The sequence below is a fragment of the Alosa alosa genome, chromosome 8 (assembly GCF_017589495.1).
Source record: "Alosa alosa isolate M-15738 ecotype Scorff River chromosome 8, AALO_Geno_1.1, whole genome shotgun sequence".
NCBI classification, from domain to species: Eukaryota; Metazoa; Chordata; class Actinopteri; order Clupeiformes; family Clupeidae; genus Alosa; species Alosa alosa.
In genome coordinates, this window is record NC_063196.1 from 16,198,804 (window position 1) to 16,215,872 (window position 17,069).

Genomic DNA, 17,069 nt, shown 5'->3' on the forward strand with positions numbered 1-17,069 from the left:
TATTAATACTAATAAAAATAGGTATTGTGACATTTTTAATCTCAGGGTATTACAATACTTTTGTAGTATCACAAAAGACTACAAAGACACTAGGCCTACGTGGGTTCAATTCTTTCCTGCTGCTCAGTTGTCGAAATCGAAAGCATGACAGAGGAAGAGGACACCACTAGGCTACTTCAGATGTTAGTGACTTTCTAAAGAACGGATGCCAGCTAGCATAGCTGTGTTACAGTAGCCTATTCAGAATCAAGAAACTTAAAATCAGACATCTGGCAGTCTTTTTCAGTTGTGTGTTTCAAGTACTCCTTTTGTGAGGCAGAAGACAACATAGGACGCGGGGAACAAAAGTACGCTCCCCAGGCAAGAGTGGGACTACTGGGTTCAGCGTCATGCCGTGTTGCATCCTGCATCATACACGTCTATGTTTTCTCCATAGCCGTGTGTCATTTAGTTTAATTTCTTCACCCTATAAGTGGCTTTATATCTTTTTTGTGGTAGAGTGTTATGAAAATTATAGTGGCATTATGCCAATGAAGGAGTGAATCAGACAAGCTCCTGACTGCAGTCAATGAGCAGCTAGGAGGACTTGACCAGTTGAAATCAATAAATACTGTAAACCTGAGAACAGTGGGGTCCACAAAAAAGTAGCGGTTTTACGCAGGTAACTACTTGGAATGGGTTTTTTTTTGTGACACAGGAAAGTAGACATGCTGAACTACCTTGATTGGTTATAAATGCAGATATCAGACTGTGGATAAGGCCTCACTGAGTTTATTGGTTTTGACACAACCTAAAACATACAGTTGTACAGGTTATGTTTAGTTCAGGATGAGTCATGATTTATAAGATCAAAATATTTTACAAAGAAATTAAATATTGTAGTACACTGTGTAGAGTCTTTGGACAGTGCCATGAGATTCTTAAAAGCATATGAAGGCCTCAACAATTTCCTTGTGACAAGTATATGAAGCTTGATTCACCTTTTTTACAGAAATTTCAGACTGAAAACAGCTGAATTCTTGAGGAGCCGTTTTGAAATATTTTACCCGACATAATGATTTTGAATGCATGCCTGAACCAACTATAAAAATATGCATAGACCACAGGATTAAATGTTGAATTTAGATATCCAATCCAGGTGACTAAATCATACACTAACAGTGGAGTTTTATAACCAAAATATGGATCAACTGTAAAAACAAGAAAAAAGGGTATCCATGATGACAGAAATACACCCATTATAATGGCAAGGGTTTTGGTCGCCTTCCTCTCCATTTTAGTCAGTGACGACTTCCTAGTAGCATTCATGATTTGAACTGATCGTGCCTGTTCCTGCGCTACAAGGAAGATTTTTAAATATATACTGACTATTATCAAGCCAGGGATGTAGAATGACAATGCAGCTGAAAAGGAGCTTGATAGCAAACTATGCAATACAATGCAGCTACCCTCACAAACAACAATGTTATCCAATGCCTGCATTCCTAAAAGGTTTAACTCTTGGAAGACTACTATATAGCCAAATATAGCTGATACAATCCAGCTAATGGAAGTCATTATTCCAACAGTAGAAATGGTCATCTTAGATTTATACAGGAGTGGATGGCATACAGCATAGTAACGATCAATAGATATCATTGACAAACTGATAATTGACGCAGTGCAACACATCATATCTGTACTAGTGTGGAATTTGCAGAACAACTCTCCGAAATACCAGCATGACTCAACAGCTATAATAATGCCCAAACATTGCTTACCAGACAATGTGATTTTCAGGCTGTAAAACTGAAGTAATTTCAAGGGCTGAAAAAAATATATGAAGACGTAGGATTTAAACAGAAATATTTTATAGGCCTTGGTTTTGGGACCCATTCTTGAGATAGACAAGGTTTGAACAAAATCTGAGATGGTGCAGCAACAACCTTATCTGATTTGACACGGAATGACCCGAGAGCCAAAACTCAAACACAATGAGGAACATGTAACTCAACTCTTTCATGCCATCTGTTCTTAATGGTTTGTGCCTTCAATACAAACCATTAAGTTCAGTATAGGATTTGTTTTGTTCTCAAAAAGGCCTTCTGTTCAAACCTACCCTTTCAGTTCATACATTTAGAGATAGATGAGAAATATGCTATTAATTGGACAAAGTCAATATTGAAAGGTGTGAAATGATGCAAGTGTATGTCATTCTCAGTCAGTCAGTTGAAAGCCAGACTCCCTCTGCCCCCTTTTCACACTTCCGTGAGCAGTGGGATTCATTAGTTCCTCACAGGCAATCAGAGGTGTAAAACCTCACTAGTATTACACTTGGTGTTTAATTACACCTGCTGAGAGGACCTTGTTTTTTTGGCACTCTGCCGATGTTTTGGTTGTTCAGTGAATCACTTGTCGGTGTTACTAGTCTGGCTCGGCCCTAGATGTGCTGCTTGATTACATCATTATAAGGCCACGATAGGCCATTGAATGGATTACTGAACCTTAAAATTGCAATTATTTGTCAATTTTGCACTATTTGCATATTTTCAAGATGGACTCCAGTCATTGATTAACCCCTAAAAACTCATCTTAGTTTGTGTTTTCAATAGGGGAAGAACGTTCACTCTCAAAATACTTCCGGGTGGTACTATGGGAGGGCGTGCATGACCAAGTGGAGTATGAATGGGGGGGTTATGGAGCTGCACTCCCTAAATCAGGGGTGGCTAACTAGTCCAGCATGAAGAGACAAAAAAATACCACACAACTCAAAATTCAACAAAAAAAGATGCCCACACTACAACAGCAACTTAGGCCTACAGTTTAAATAGATCTTCTCTTTTTCATTTAAAGTGAGACACTTCGCAGATGCTACATATGCTAATTTTCAGGAATGAGTAGTAAGCAACAAAGATATCTGACACACATCACAAATTCCCCCTCACTGAATGACTTATTAGCATGAGCAATGCTCCAATGTAAGAACCGATATGATGCCAATGTGACTGTCAAATGTTCTGTCGAGTGCTCAGTACATTTTTAAAAAGAAAATGAGTCTGCTTCTCTGACTGACGTCTATATAGCCTACCTTCACCTTGTACTTGCAAAGGTCAGTGCCTTAGGGAAATGTTCAGGTTTGAAGCTTTATGCATCAGTTAAGTCTGATACTGATACCAAACTAATATGTAGAACACGTTTTTTGACAGTGTTATTTTGGTTACGCTGACATATCAACCAGAAGGGTTATGCTACAAAAAGATAAATCCTCCTTTTCAATGTCCCGTGTTCCTCCTATTTACGCTTCAGGGTTTTCCTGATTGCAACAGTAGCATTATATTACACCTGGCTAAAGAAACAAACGTGTCTGCTTCTTTTTCTTTTTAATTGAAACATTGCAGCCTAACTATTGACAGTACACTCAAATTATGAAAAGCATTTTCATTTACCAGAAATATAGGCTATTTCAAAAAAATAAAAAACTCTAAGTCCAAGGGGAAGTGAGAACATCAGATGAGCAGCCGCAAGCTGCACGAGAGGAGGCAAAGGGCCCGTCCCATTTCTCCCCCCTTAAAACTTCCACTTGGTTTTGATTGCCCTCAACATTAAAGCCCCCTCAACAAGGGAAGTGGAGGGTAAGATCTTTTTCTATGAATTGGGACACCACTAAATGCAAATTAGCGTAGCGAACGTGCTCACCAACGTCACACGCAGCGCCGAAGTGTCTACCGGTAGTAGCCTGCTACTATTTTTTAATTCAGGAACATACCGGTTCCAGCGGTCGTTGTTGTGTGGGCTGTGCTGGTTTATCTACGACGGTTAATCAACAAAGATATTTGTGTTCATATGAACGCCAGAACACACACCTTAAATATTGACGAATCTACCCAGATCAGATATATAACGTTATTTGATGGGCAGACTCTCTCAAAGCACTCAGCAGATATCATGAACATCGTCAGATAGCTTTGTGAGATATTTTCTAACATTAGTGTTCAAAACTCAACAGTCCATCAGATGTGCATCAAAATAACATATTCCAACATATTTCAAAATTTGAATATGCTTATTTGCGAAAATATATAAAAAATTTGGCCGGCTCGCATGGTATCCTGGGTAATTTCATCTCCCACTTCGTTTTAAGCCTGCATCGGTCCTGGCTATATTTTGAGGGTTGATTTTAAGGGGAAAATAACACTTCCCCTTGCTCCCTAAAGTAATGGGACACCCTAGCCCTACACGTGCACGCGCAAAAACGAGGGTAAGGGCAAAAATCTAGGGGTAGGGGAGGTATTGGGACGGGCCCTAAAGAGTCGCATGCAGCTCGCGAGCCGCAGGTTCGCCCCCCTGCCCTAAATGCTACAAGTCAATTCATATTTATTTATACTTATACACAGACAGAGTACAACATTCTAGTTAAAATGATAATAGTAATAAAAATGAAAGTCGCAGGGTTCTTTAACCGTGTGTGTAAATCAGGCCTTTCTACGAACACTTGTAACGCTATAGGCCTAGCCTACTTTATGGCAAAAATACTTTTTATTTATAAACTAAACTGTCGGTCATTAAGAAAACATAATGATTGTGTCGTTGTAGCACACCCGTAGCACACCCGGACATCCGTCTGAGCCTCCATGGACCATGTCAACAATGAATGAAATTAGCTTATTATCAATGAGTGTTATCAATTTGAGAATTTTTCTAAAGATACAGGACTGATCAATCGTCCCGACACAGACATATGACACTATAGCTTGTTTTGCTTTCCATGTAAACAAGCATGCTGTCAGGGCCGGTGAGGCCAGGGGCCTATTGTACAAAAGCAGAATTAAGACATCCGGAATAAGTTACTGAGCTGCGCTCAATGAATCCAAAACAAGAGCGTACAGGCTTAATTGGTTGCACAAAGACCAAGCCAGGATGAGCAGACACGGATTCATCAAGCCAGGTGAAACCTACCCTGGATAAGTGCGCACTCACGGCTCCCTCAAATAGACCCCGCCACCGATCACAGATTCACTGATTCACCATGGCAACTAGCGGCTTCATTGCTTTATTCTACGGTGTGAAGTAGGTAGCGATAGCCTTTTCACAACAGCAACAAACAGCAACACCTCTGTTTAGGAGAATATTGCAGCTAGTGCTGCGACCACCACGCGCGAAATGGTTAGGCACTCCCGTGACGTCATATTGTCGCATGACAGGTCAGGAATGGTGAGTATGTAAGAGTTAATTAGTGATCACAAACGTTTAAATAAGTAGATGTACCGCAGAGCGGTACAAAATATGACCGCCGCCCAGTCCAGCACATTTTTTCCACAAAAAGAAATCACGCTGAAAGGCCTATATGATTCTAACGGTCTCACTGAATTGCATTATCCACTCAATTCTCACTGGTATCTGATAGACAACAAGTACCAAAACATGATTAGTTCATAGATTTCACATGTAAAATTCATTTTATACAACCCCACCTCCATCTTGCCTGTTCATAATTCTGAGAAATTCTTGATTGTTTGTGTTATGTTTATGTTATGTGTGTGGGTGGGTGTGTGTGTGTGTGTGTGTGCGTGCTTGTGTGTGTGCCTGTGTATGTGCCTGTGCATGCAAGCGTACATATGTCTACTGTGTGAGTATGTGTCATACGTATGATTACTGTGAATGTATGTGTGTGTGTGTGTGTATCTGTTTGTGCACATGTGTGCACATGAAATGGGTTAACATGAGCCCTGGAGGCAAACATACGGAAAAAATGGTCATCCTAGGCCCTACAGTTCTCAAGATATTCACAGAGAACTGTGTCTGCCCTACCCTCCTTTCGGGGGGTCCAGTTCAGCGTGGGGGCTACAGATCAAAACGAAAAATGACGGTTCCATGCTATCCATGTGGGGGTACATGCCCACCAAGTTTTGTGTACCCCGGTCTTTCAGTGTCCCGGGAATCCTTGTTGGTGTACGGTCACTAAATGTACACATAAATTATTTTATTGTAAGGCCCCCCATGAACGAAAGTACACACAACTTGGCATGCATTCGGAGGGTGTCATAATGATCCTACACTTTTAATTTCGTGCAGTTTTGACCTTGTCAGCCAGAGATATTGTGATGAAAACACCTCATTTTTTGCTTTTTAATTTTTAACTAGGTGGCGCTATACATGAAATAAGTGGTAATGGGATGGGTTGACATGCCCCTTGAGATCAACATACAAAAAAAAATGGTCCTCCTAAACCCTACGGTTTTTCGAGATATTCACAGAAAACGGTGTCTGCCCTACCCTCCTTTCGGGGGGTCCAGTCCAGCGGGGGGGCTACAGATCAAAACGAAAAACGATGGTTCCATGCTATCCATGTGGGGTTACATGCCCACCAAGTTTCGTGTACCCCGGTCTTTCAGTGTCTTATGTACATCAGATGGAATGCACACAACTGGTCCATGTATAGAGCTGCACAGTCCCGCCCACAGCCAAAATGCGGTTAGGTGCCGGATATAAGATTCCCATTCATTTGTCCCATTGACGTTTGGAAAAATCCGTATCTAAAGAGTTTTACAGCATGTCTTAGGCTAACCAGCTACGGCATAACTCATAAGCATACAACATATAATTTCGAGTGAAAAAACGAAGAGAAAATCCAAAAAAAGTCAAAGGTACAAGACTGTGTACATATTTTCATTTCCGAGCGAAGGAACTACTCATCCCATAAACCACCGCGCCTCACTGAATAATATAGGCAAAATCGGCGCAATTTATTTTGCCATTTCCAACCGGTGACCGCACGCGAACCCTTTTCTCCAAACAGTGATTTTTACATAGTGAATGTGCAGTTAATAGCAGTTATTTCAGGAGTAATCGTGTAAATAATAGTGTTTTGATATTGAATTTTATATTTATCATCGTGTATTTTATATGTGTGTGTGTGAAAGCGGTTAATAGGTTAACGTGGCAGTGCTTCATAACGTTACCTTACCTGACTCATCCTATGCTGTCATCACTGCTCAGTCGGGCTGATGCATGGACTGGTGCATGGTCTGCTCTTGGACCACCATATTCAGTTTATTAATTTGCCGTGAATTACACAAAATGTTCATTAAATGCACGAAGTATTCCTAGGTTAATGATTGATATGAATCATACAGTATGAAGGCTACAGTAGCCTAGCTAATGTTAACTAGCACTGCTAGCAGCATTAACGTTACCAACCTCCCTGCTTAACTCACCACAACTTTGTAGGTCTTGTCCCTCATGCTGGCCCTTACAAAACCCACAAACTGACTCTCAGGCACACAACAGTCAATAATGTGACCCGATTTAAAGTGCCTTTCACCCTTTGGACACTCACTAAAACATAATATATTTCATACCTGTGTTGCAGCATGTAGGCTAATGTTAGCTGCATAATGTAATGACATACAATGTCGGAAATGCTAATAGCCTGTCGTCTACCTGAAAAGTTTGAGTGTTTAAACTAACATTTACAGTGGTCTATTTGATAGTGTATTGGCCCTGACTAAGTTCGTGTGATGTATAAACCCCAATCCTTGTTGATACAAGTACCAATATTCGTCAAGAAAGTTTTTAATCACATTAAGATTTTCGCCATAGGCAGTAAAAGACTCCGCCATCTTTGTCAATATTTTTCGCTGAGAAAGTTTCAAACTATGACCATAACGGCCTTTCCACCAATCAGAGGCATCACTGTGGGATTGTGGGATTGTTCAGGATTGTGGGTAATGAAGTACTTATCCAAGAGATCGCGAATAAAAGGCATTTATCTCAAAACAAGGTTAGTGCCCCATGAACTCTTGGTGTCTATAGGAGCATATACAATCGCTTAGTACAGCCGTAGCTGGTTTTAAGTCTACCACATGCAGTTAAGTTTTTATGGCTTATACCGCAATTGTCAATGGAGAAATTGCATTGAATTTTTACATCCGGCATCGGCTGTGGGCGGGACTGTGCAGCTCTATTCCTCTTTGGCAGCCTTTTGGCAGTGACACTACTTTCATGAATGGAATGGTTGGAGAAATGAGGTGACTCTCCAGGTCATTGAGTGGTTGTAATCCATTCACATGTAGTATAGACAGATTGTTTGCTACTGCTTGGGGTGGCATGTTATGTTGTTTGATGTGTCTTTTGCAGGTATGACAAAGCCATTGCATGCCATTTTTGTGTATGTCTGTCACATGTGGTAAAAATTTGCAGATGAAGGAATCATCTCGTTTTAGTTTACTAACTAGGGGTCGACCAATTATCGGCCTGACCGATTATTAGGGCCGATATTTAGCATTTTTATAATAATCGGTATCGGTCATTTTTTCCACCGATAAGCCGATATTGAAATGGATAAAGAATGAAACGCGCTACTGTAAAGCGTCTCTCACCCCCTGCATTTGCTACTCTGTGGTCAAGAGCATTGTCCCGCCCACTACACCGTCTGATTTGTTAGTTAGCACGGATGCAGCCAATCAGGATCGAAGGCTGAACACAGACAAAGTTTAGGATTCTCACTGAGGCAGACTAGACTGGGCTTCAGCTGTAAGGAGCTATTTTCCGAAGGTAAGGAAGGTAGCCTACATTGCTGAAGTTGCAATGAATCACAATAATCTACACTGAAGTTACAAAAACACCACTTTGTAAGCTATTGTCTCTTTGATCCGGATCAATAAGTAAAGTACCCACTTCCTTCATTTAGCGAAATCCCGATTGATGCACGTTACTGATGCTGTTTACTTGTTAGCCTACAAACTCGGGTGCTGCGCGTCGGGAGTTCTCTGCCTCCGCCTCGTTTGTTAATTGTGAATAACGGGACACCTCGGCGGACATAGTACAGACAAGTCCTAAATTATGCGATAGCGAACGTCAAAAAGTCCTCCTTTTTGAAACGGACTGTCAGAAAAGACTACATGCACCAAGGGCCAGCCGTAATTTAATCCGACCTGAACTAAATCGCGTCCTGAGCTGGCTATTAACGTGCCTTTTAGGCTCTCAAAAGTGTAGCTTATAGCCTACACATGGACACAAATTGCATGCTTAAATACCCTAAGAACTATTTGAAAACTGTTTTGTTAAACTATTCAACCGTAACACTTGCCATCACGCATGCACCTCTTCCTCTCCCTCTCTCGTGCACTCACACACGATAAAGCATCCTAGGTCCCAAGCACATAGCCCATTGTGTAGGCCTACTCTATGAAAATAATTGCTATCACTCAGCTCTTGGATTAACATGATACACAGGATTTACACTTGCAAGTGATGCAAGTTGATAGACAATTGTGTATCACAAAAAGAAAGAAAAGTTTGCATAATTAAATGCTTTTGAATTAAATTTTTGCAGCATATCGCCTTTACCATCTACCCCCCTTTTTGACAACTGACATATCGGTTTTATATATCGGTTATCGGCCTCCTGTTTTGGTAATAATTGATATCGGTATCGGCCCTAAAAAAAACCATATCGGTCGATCCCTGGTACTAACTCCTGTACGCCAAAAGAGTCTGTGGCACATACAACAAGGAAATTCACACAAGGCATCTTTGTTTGTTCTAAATGTTACCAATGCATTGTAAATATCTGCATTTTTCTGAGATGCAGCTGCACGTTTAGAAGATGCTCTTTGTTTTAATAATACAATAATATTGTACAACAATATTATTTTGATATCGTTTGCGGGAGTAGGTTTTTGCTTTGTTGTTGACATCATCATTGTGATATTTTGCTTTTGCTGCTTGTTTTGCTTTTTCATGCACATACACACACACACACACACACACCCACACACATAAACATAAACTTGTACACGCACACATGCACACAATTCAAAAATTTTTCCCGTCATCTACTTCCTGAATTTTTGGTCAACGATACCCGGGACACCGAACCACCGGGGTACATGAAATTTGGTGGGTATGTAGCCCCACTAGACTTTTACGGAAACATTTCGTTTTAGCCCCCGGGGCCACCCCACCACCCCAGCTGGGCCTTTGAACATAAAAAAAAAAAAACAGTTTTTCCTAAATAACTACCTGAACCGTGGCACTGAGGATGAAGAATCTTTTATGGTATGTTGGTCTCAAGGGCCCACATCAACCTGGCCCATAATCACTCATTTGTGATTTGCACCCCCCCTGGTAAAAAATGAAAATGCAATATTATTCTGCTTTAATCGCCCCTATCTTCAGTTAAGATGTTCAGAACTGCACCAAATTTTATGTATATGATTGACCTGGCATTCTCTGGGGGTATGCCAAGTTTCGTAGAATTTCATCCATGGGGGGGGTCTAAAAAAATTACCGTATTTTCCGGACTATAAGTCGCACTTTTTTTCATAGTTTGGCTGGTCCTGCGACTTATAGTCAGGTGCGACTTATATATGAAAAATATATTATTGAACATGTTTTTAAATGTTAATTTATATTAACTGACATGAACCCTACGTGAAACATTACGTCTACAGCCGCGAGAGAGCGCTCTCAAATGCACAAGTCCTGTGCACTTTCAGTCAGAGATTAGTGCTTGCACTACTGAAACACACGTGCATACCTAAATCGTCAAATTATGGCAGGGATCATTGCTCTCAAGCTAGTCGCATGCCGCACCCTTCTGAGCTAGAGGCTGAAGCCTACATTTAAACACAATTGTTGCTGCCAGGCATCAGCCTATGAATTTTATAAAAAAGTAAATCATGCATAATTTAAAAAATAACTACATTTAGGCTATCTTAGACATCTTTGGCTATACGGAAGGTTTCCCTTGCAGCACAGCACACGAATGAATGAAGGCGCGGATACCTTATCTTGCAATAAGTGGATGGCAATCGAAATTCCCGACACTATGAAACTTAATAGTAAGCCATTAAATACCCCACAGATTTCAGTGGTCATCAGTCCCGATATTTAGCAATATAATCAACAGTCCAAACGTAAATTAAATCTCAAATTAAACATCTGCTTTTGATAGCCTACCCATGCCGCTCCAAACGAAAAGTAGGCCTATGTCTCACAATAAAACGCAAGAAATAAAGGACTATATTATAGCTGACTCGAATACAAGCCATGGCCAAATAAAGGTGCTGTGCTTTGCGCAGCCTAAATTTGAGAATTTACGAGTCTCCTAAACATCCCTCACCATCTAGACATGCATGAAAACATTTAAAAACAAAACGCACTGCCATGTAATATTTGATCGCTGTTTTGCTACTAATTATCTTTCACGTAATGAATACGCACAGAAAGTGAAAGTAGGGCTAATGTGCGCCCGCGGTCTGTAGCTGTCTGTTCACGCCCCTAATCGAACGTCAAATAGAGAAGTCATCCATGTTCTCTACGTTATAGCCTAGGCAGTCATGCTTCTGTATTTGCAAAATTCCTGACGGTTCCTGATCGCTAAATGTTTGTTTTCCTTTCCTGTCGATACCGGTTGATGTTGAAGCACCTAGGCTATAATTTGACTTCAGCGGTGACAAATCCTGCTGAGAGAGAGAGAGAGAGCAACGAAAGAGAGGCACCCCCAAAGTGCTACTGCGCACGCGTGTGTGTGTCTCTGCATGGGGTTCAATTGAAGTCAGAGTTGGTCCGTCAATAGTCCCGCATTCAGGCCGCTCCATTATTATATTAATGTCAGACAGGGTACAGGGTAAAATGTGTGGGAATCTCTCGCATTATGATGGCTAGATTTGCGGGACTTTTATTATTATGCTCAATATTAAGTAATAATTTATTCGCAATACCCGCAATTCCGCGCTGGAATTTACTGTAGACCCTTTTAAATGTGCATCTTTTTTTCTCTCGCTCTCTCGGAGGTGGCCAGCCAAGCAATTGTTCTGCTGCATGCCAGCCTGTGCTAATATATCGTAAAAAATGATTGATTGCATTGCATTCTCCACATGTTTAGCTAAATTTTCATGTACCACATCAGCATTTGAGTTCAGTGATTTTTTTTGTAAATTGCTTTACAATTAGCGTCGGGCCTTGTCAGCAGCCTTCGGCTTGCCTCTTGCCACTATTCACTCCTTCATTAACATTCCCTGTAGAATTCTCAATATTTTTGGCCTCAATGTGTACAGTTACATAGTCTGTCTGTTCTTAGTCTTGGATTTTGTGAAATACATTTCCAAATATCACCTGCTTGCTGCAGCTTCGGTCTGCACGTTAATTTAAACCCGCATCTTTTTCTCTCTCGAGCATTTAATCTGCTGCCAGCTTGTATCTCCACATCGTCCAAAATGCTTGATTGCATTGCATTCTCCACATTTTTAGCTACATTTTCATGTACCACATCAGCATTTTTGTTCTGTGAATCTTTTGTAAATTGCTTTACAAATACCATCGGGCCTATTGGCCTATTGCCATGGCTTGCCTCAGCTTAGGTCACGTCCTTTTAAAACCGTCTTTTTCTCTATCGTGAGCATTTAATCTGCTGCCAGTTTGTGACTCCACATCGCCCAAAATGCTTGATTGCATTGTATTCTAGACATTTTTGGCTACATTTTTATGTATCATATCAGCATTTTTGTTCAGTGAATCTTTTGTAAATTGCTTTACAATTACCGTCGGGCCTATAGGCCTATCGTTTCGGTCACTTCTAAAACTGCATCTTTTTCTCTCTTATGAGCATTTAATCTGCTGCCAGCTTGTGACTCCACATTCCCAAAATGCTTGATTGCATGGTATTCTCCACATTTTAGTAACATTTTGGTGCACCTCATGGCATTTTCTTTCAGTGAATCTTTTGCTTTGCAATTACCTTCCTGCCCTCCTCTTGGCTGCCTTTACTCCTTCATCTTCATTAATCTTTTTGGCCTCAATAATCCAGTTACATAGTCTCTGTTTTTGGTTTTGGATTTTGTGAAATACATAAATAAATGCGACTTATAGTCCGGTGCGACTTATATATGTTTTTTTCCTGCTCATGACACATTTTTTGACTGATGCGACTTATACTCAGGAGCGACTTATAGTCCGGAAAATAAGGTAGGTTATGTGTACATTTAGTGACTGTACACTCATTGGCCTGTAGATGGCGGTGCACACATATACACATGCACACACACACAGGCACCCACATACTATCGGTATTAGAACGGCCATACATAATTACAAATTCAGTAGGATTAAAAGAAAGCCAAAATAAATATTCATCATCATCATCATGGCTGCATTTTCAGTATTGGTGATAAGTAGTCGTTTGTCCACTAGATGGCGCATCGTTGCAGTGAGACGTAATTATGTTGGAAGTTAAAAGTGGGTTGGAAAAACAATGGACGCTTCCTACAAGGACTGTAATTTACCGCAGCGAACATCTAATAAGGATAGGACGATGTTCACATGAAGTAATTCCCATTTCTTCTTGAAGCCAAAATAAATCTGAGGATGTTTATCGGACATGCTTGGTTTTTACTGCAGGTACGTTAATCTTGTAATATCAATAAGGACCTAGGTAATGTTACCGTTAGCATTGGTTGAGTGATGGAGGCCAATTTGATTGATTGCATTATAAACTATAAATGCGGTTATACCAAGCAAATTGATAGCAGCACTGTTTGTATCTTTCGACTGTCATTTATTGCACGTGCTACAAAATCATTCTGTGCAATGGAAGATTTACCAACGTTACACCGGTCTGATACAGTTTTGCCTATACATGCGTGAGACTGAGACGCCTGTTTATTTTTGTTTTAAGTGCGTGCAGGGTGTGAGAGGGGAATCGATGTGCTTTGATTCCAGCTTGGTAGTTGTAGTCTGTGAAATTAAAAAGCACGTGTGTGTGAAGTATCCAAACAATGACACCTTCATTTCATTATGGCTGCTTTAGCAACACACCTTAAGCTACTGTGTAGTGGGTCCCATTTAGAAGTGGCTACTTCATTCACACTTTCCTTGACTCATGGAGCTGCGTGAATGTTATTACAACTTTTCGCCACGATATGGCAGTTTAAGTCCGCTTGATACTGTAAGGCGTAAGCCATTGGTTTCCAAAGGAGATTTTATTTGTGTCACCAGCATAGCCTATTGACAATTTATGTTGTAAATAGGCCTACCTTATAATCTAAGGTAAGGGAAGCTAACAGCTTTCTATTAGGATCTAGTTTGTTAGTTACAGTTTTGTAATAACTCCCTGATGCATTTTTGCATTTAGAATAGCCAGAGCGTGTATATCTCAATCGGAAAATTAAACTATATCGGGTGCCTATGGACTAGGCTGGGTGAACCCAGCCTGATCTGCCCGCTATTTATTTTTTGATTTCTTAAAAGATTGAGCTTGGTCTGATGAAAGCCAGACTAGCCATGGACCTCAGTTACACAATGCAAGGGAACATGAATCAGCCTATATTTGCACGAACAATAACGGACAAAAGCTCTTCAACTTTGGCCCGTTAAAATGTGTATGAACAGTCTAGCGACGCATTTCATCAAGGCCCATTTGGACATGTCAGTTATTTGCACCACTGGTTAGATGTAAAACAGCATTTCGTTTCAGACTACTGTTACTTAATTTGTGCATTAACAATAACGTTTCAGACTACTGTTACTTAATTTGTGCATTGACAGTAAAGTATTACATGAACTAAAGATGACTAAAATCTTATGTAGAAGAGGAAACATTCACAAAAAATCCATCCATCCAAAAATGACCTTTGTTTTTGATAGCTGTTGAAAACGGCATGGAACTGACAGAGATGTTTTTGTTTATAAATAAATACATAAAAAAAAAAATAACATTATGCTGATACCTTTTGCAGGTGTAAGTGACCTTTCATCAATCCAGTTGCAATGGATGAACTGTGATGAACTGCCCTACTTGTGATTGTTTAGAGATTTTAAAGGTTTTATAACAATGCTACATCTTCTTTGGCTATTCTACAATCTATTCACCTTTTCAGCACCAGTAGGCTACTTTCTGTGCAGCCGCACACACACACTCAGGCATGCCAAACAAGCATACACAAAAGTTTCAAGAGTGGGGGATGGAGTAAAATATGGAGACAAATTGAAGTGTGATTTATTTTTCGCAGAACGGATGTACAGGACTAAGCGGCGGTCATATTTTGTACCGCTATGCGGTACATCTAGTTTGTTTGTTATTAGGTATGGCAAGTTAAGGATATTTTTATTCTAACGTGCATTTTATGTATTGTGAGACATGCATTTCGTATGCTCTACCAGTAATCTATAATAACCAAAAGACATTGAGTTCTGCATGTTTGGGATTTGATTTGTGTTTGGACTGTTTGATTGTATTGGTAAATGCTGAGGCTGATGAGCACTGAAATATGTCAGGTACCCTATTTGATGGTAATTGAAAGAGTGTCGGGATTTCCACCCGTTGTCCACGCAAGAGGCAGCCGCTTTCATCTATTCAAGTGCGCTGTGCTATGGAAACCGTAGGCCTATATGTGAAGCCAAGTAGCCTAAATTGAGTTTTTGTAGCATATGTATGGTTTCCTTTTTTGGTTAAATATGTAGACTGTAATACCTCTTGCAACAATTGTGTTTAAATGTGGTAGGCCTAGTAACTGTTTTAGCTTCTGGCAAGCTCAGAAGGGGGCAGTAAGCGAGGAACCTTGAAAGCGACGTGCTGGAGGCCCATGGTGTAACACAACTACTCTTTATTGGCAACAGTATAAAATATAGATTGGTATGGGGTAGGCTGCTTTCCATAAAATCGTTTCTCAATGCAAATTAAACTAGCTATTAGGCTTAATGAAATGTAACCATGGCAATCGTATGGTAAGGGTAGGCCTATGTGATGGTGCTTGACTGTATTAATTCCGAAGGCCAACTTCATCAGTACGCATAGCATCCTGGATCCATGAAATAACTGTAACAAGAACAATCTGCCATATGAGATTAACATAGAGGTGCACATCCATGCTGAACTCTGTAAACTAGGCTATGCTTAGCCTGTGGAGGAGTAGGCTATGGCCGCAAATATGTGATTGTAATGTTCGCGAACCGACAGTTCCATATTATGATGCGACAATTACACTCAGAGATTTTAAACAACACAGAAACTGTAGATCTTTTGCTTAGAATTCCAGAAGGAACTAGGATAAGAATTCACTCCTCAAAAGGTTAAATTGTTTCATTAGTCAAAGTGATTTTTCCGTTACATCAGAGGATACTGCTGTTTATAATTAGCATTCTCATAAGTTTATTTAGCATGTTAACCATTTATTCTGTGTTATGTATAATGTTCACTCGTGGACAAAAGAAAGTTGGTGAATTAAGTAAAACAATTTTATTAAACAGTCAGCAATATGTAGCCTAAGCTGTAGCCTAATACTCGCTGTACATAGCCTATAAAAGACATAATTATATCAATATAATTGTGATGATGATAATAATAATAGTAATAATATATAATAATTTAAACAAATAAACAGAACAAGTAAAACTAGACAATTGCACATGAAACAAAACGTTTTTAATGAATAAAAAACATGCTTAAACTAAAAGAAAAATACAAATAGTATGTAAACAAAATCTGAACATAGCAAATGAACTAGGCTACAATTAAACAACAAATCAGGAACAATGTTTGCCCTCTTCCTGTTCCTCCTGTTGTGTAGGCCTCTCTGGTATTGGCAATGGCACATAATCTGAATAGTGGAAAATGGGCAGGTGAGTTTATGATATTTACATAGCCTATTTAAGGTTGTTTACGTCGACTATTTACCTAGGCTACCAACCTGTCTCGCACCAATCGCCCTCATACATTGCAAGCCTCTCCTTGTTCTCCTGCAACTCCTTGGATAATGTCTCAAGTCGTTGCTGTAAAACTGAGCCCGCTGGACTGCAGCTGTCCTCTGTCTCTCTGCCTTATTAATCAGGTCAATTGAATTGGTAGCGATCTTGACAACTTTCTGCGCAAGACTGCTCCTTGGAATGGTGTCATCACAACACTCGTACTATGAAGAATATACAGATAGTAGACAAAGATAAGTTACGTTGTCATTAGTGATGTTTAGTCTGTTTTCCTATGGTGGAAGTAGGCTAAAGTTATATTTTAGTCATTAGGAAACTGTAGAATGTTATATCTGCATTGCATTGATGAGCTTTGATTGGCCCAATGAGCCACATAGTCACGTGAG

At 40.0% G+C, this 17,069-nt stretch overlaps 1 protein-coding gene across 1 annotated transcript; it reads right to left on the reverse strand.

The window, feature by feature from the left end:
- Positions 1–996: 996 nt before the first annotated feature.
- LOC125299351 (trace amine-associated receptor 1-like) lies at positions 997–16,695 on the reverse strand. The gene is made up of 3 exons (XM_048250594.1): positions 16,668–16,695; positions 1,698–1,733; positions 997–1,625 (listed from the first exon to the last, which is right to left on the reverse strand). Exons 1-3 carry the CDS (start codon positions 16,693–16,695, stop codon positions 997–999), a joined length of 693 nt encoding a protein of 230 aa, XP_048106551.1.
- Between the last annotated feature and the right edge of the window lie 374 nt (positions 16,696–17,069).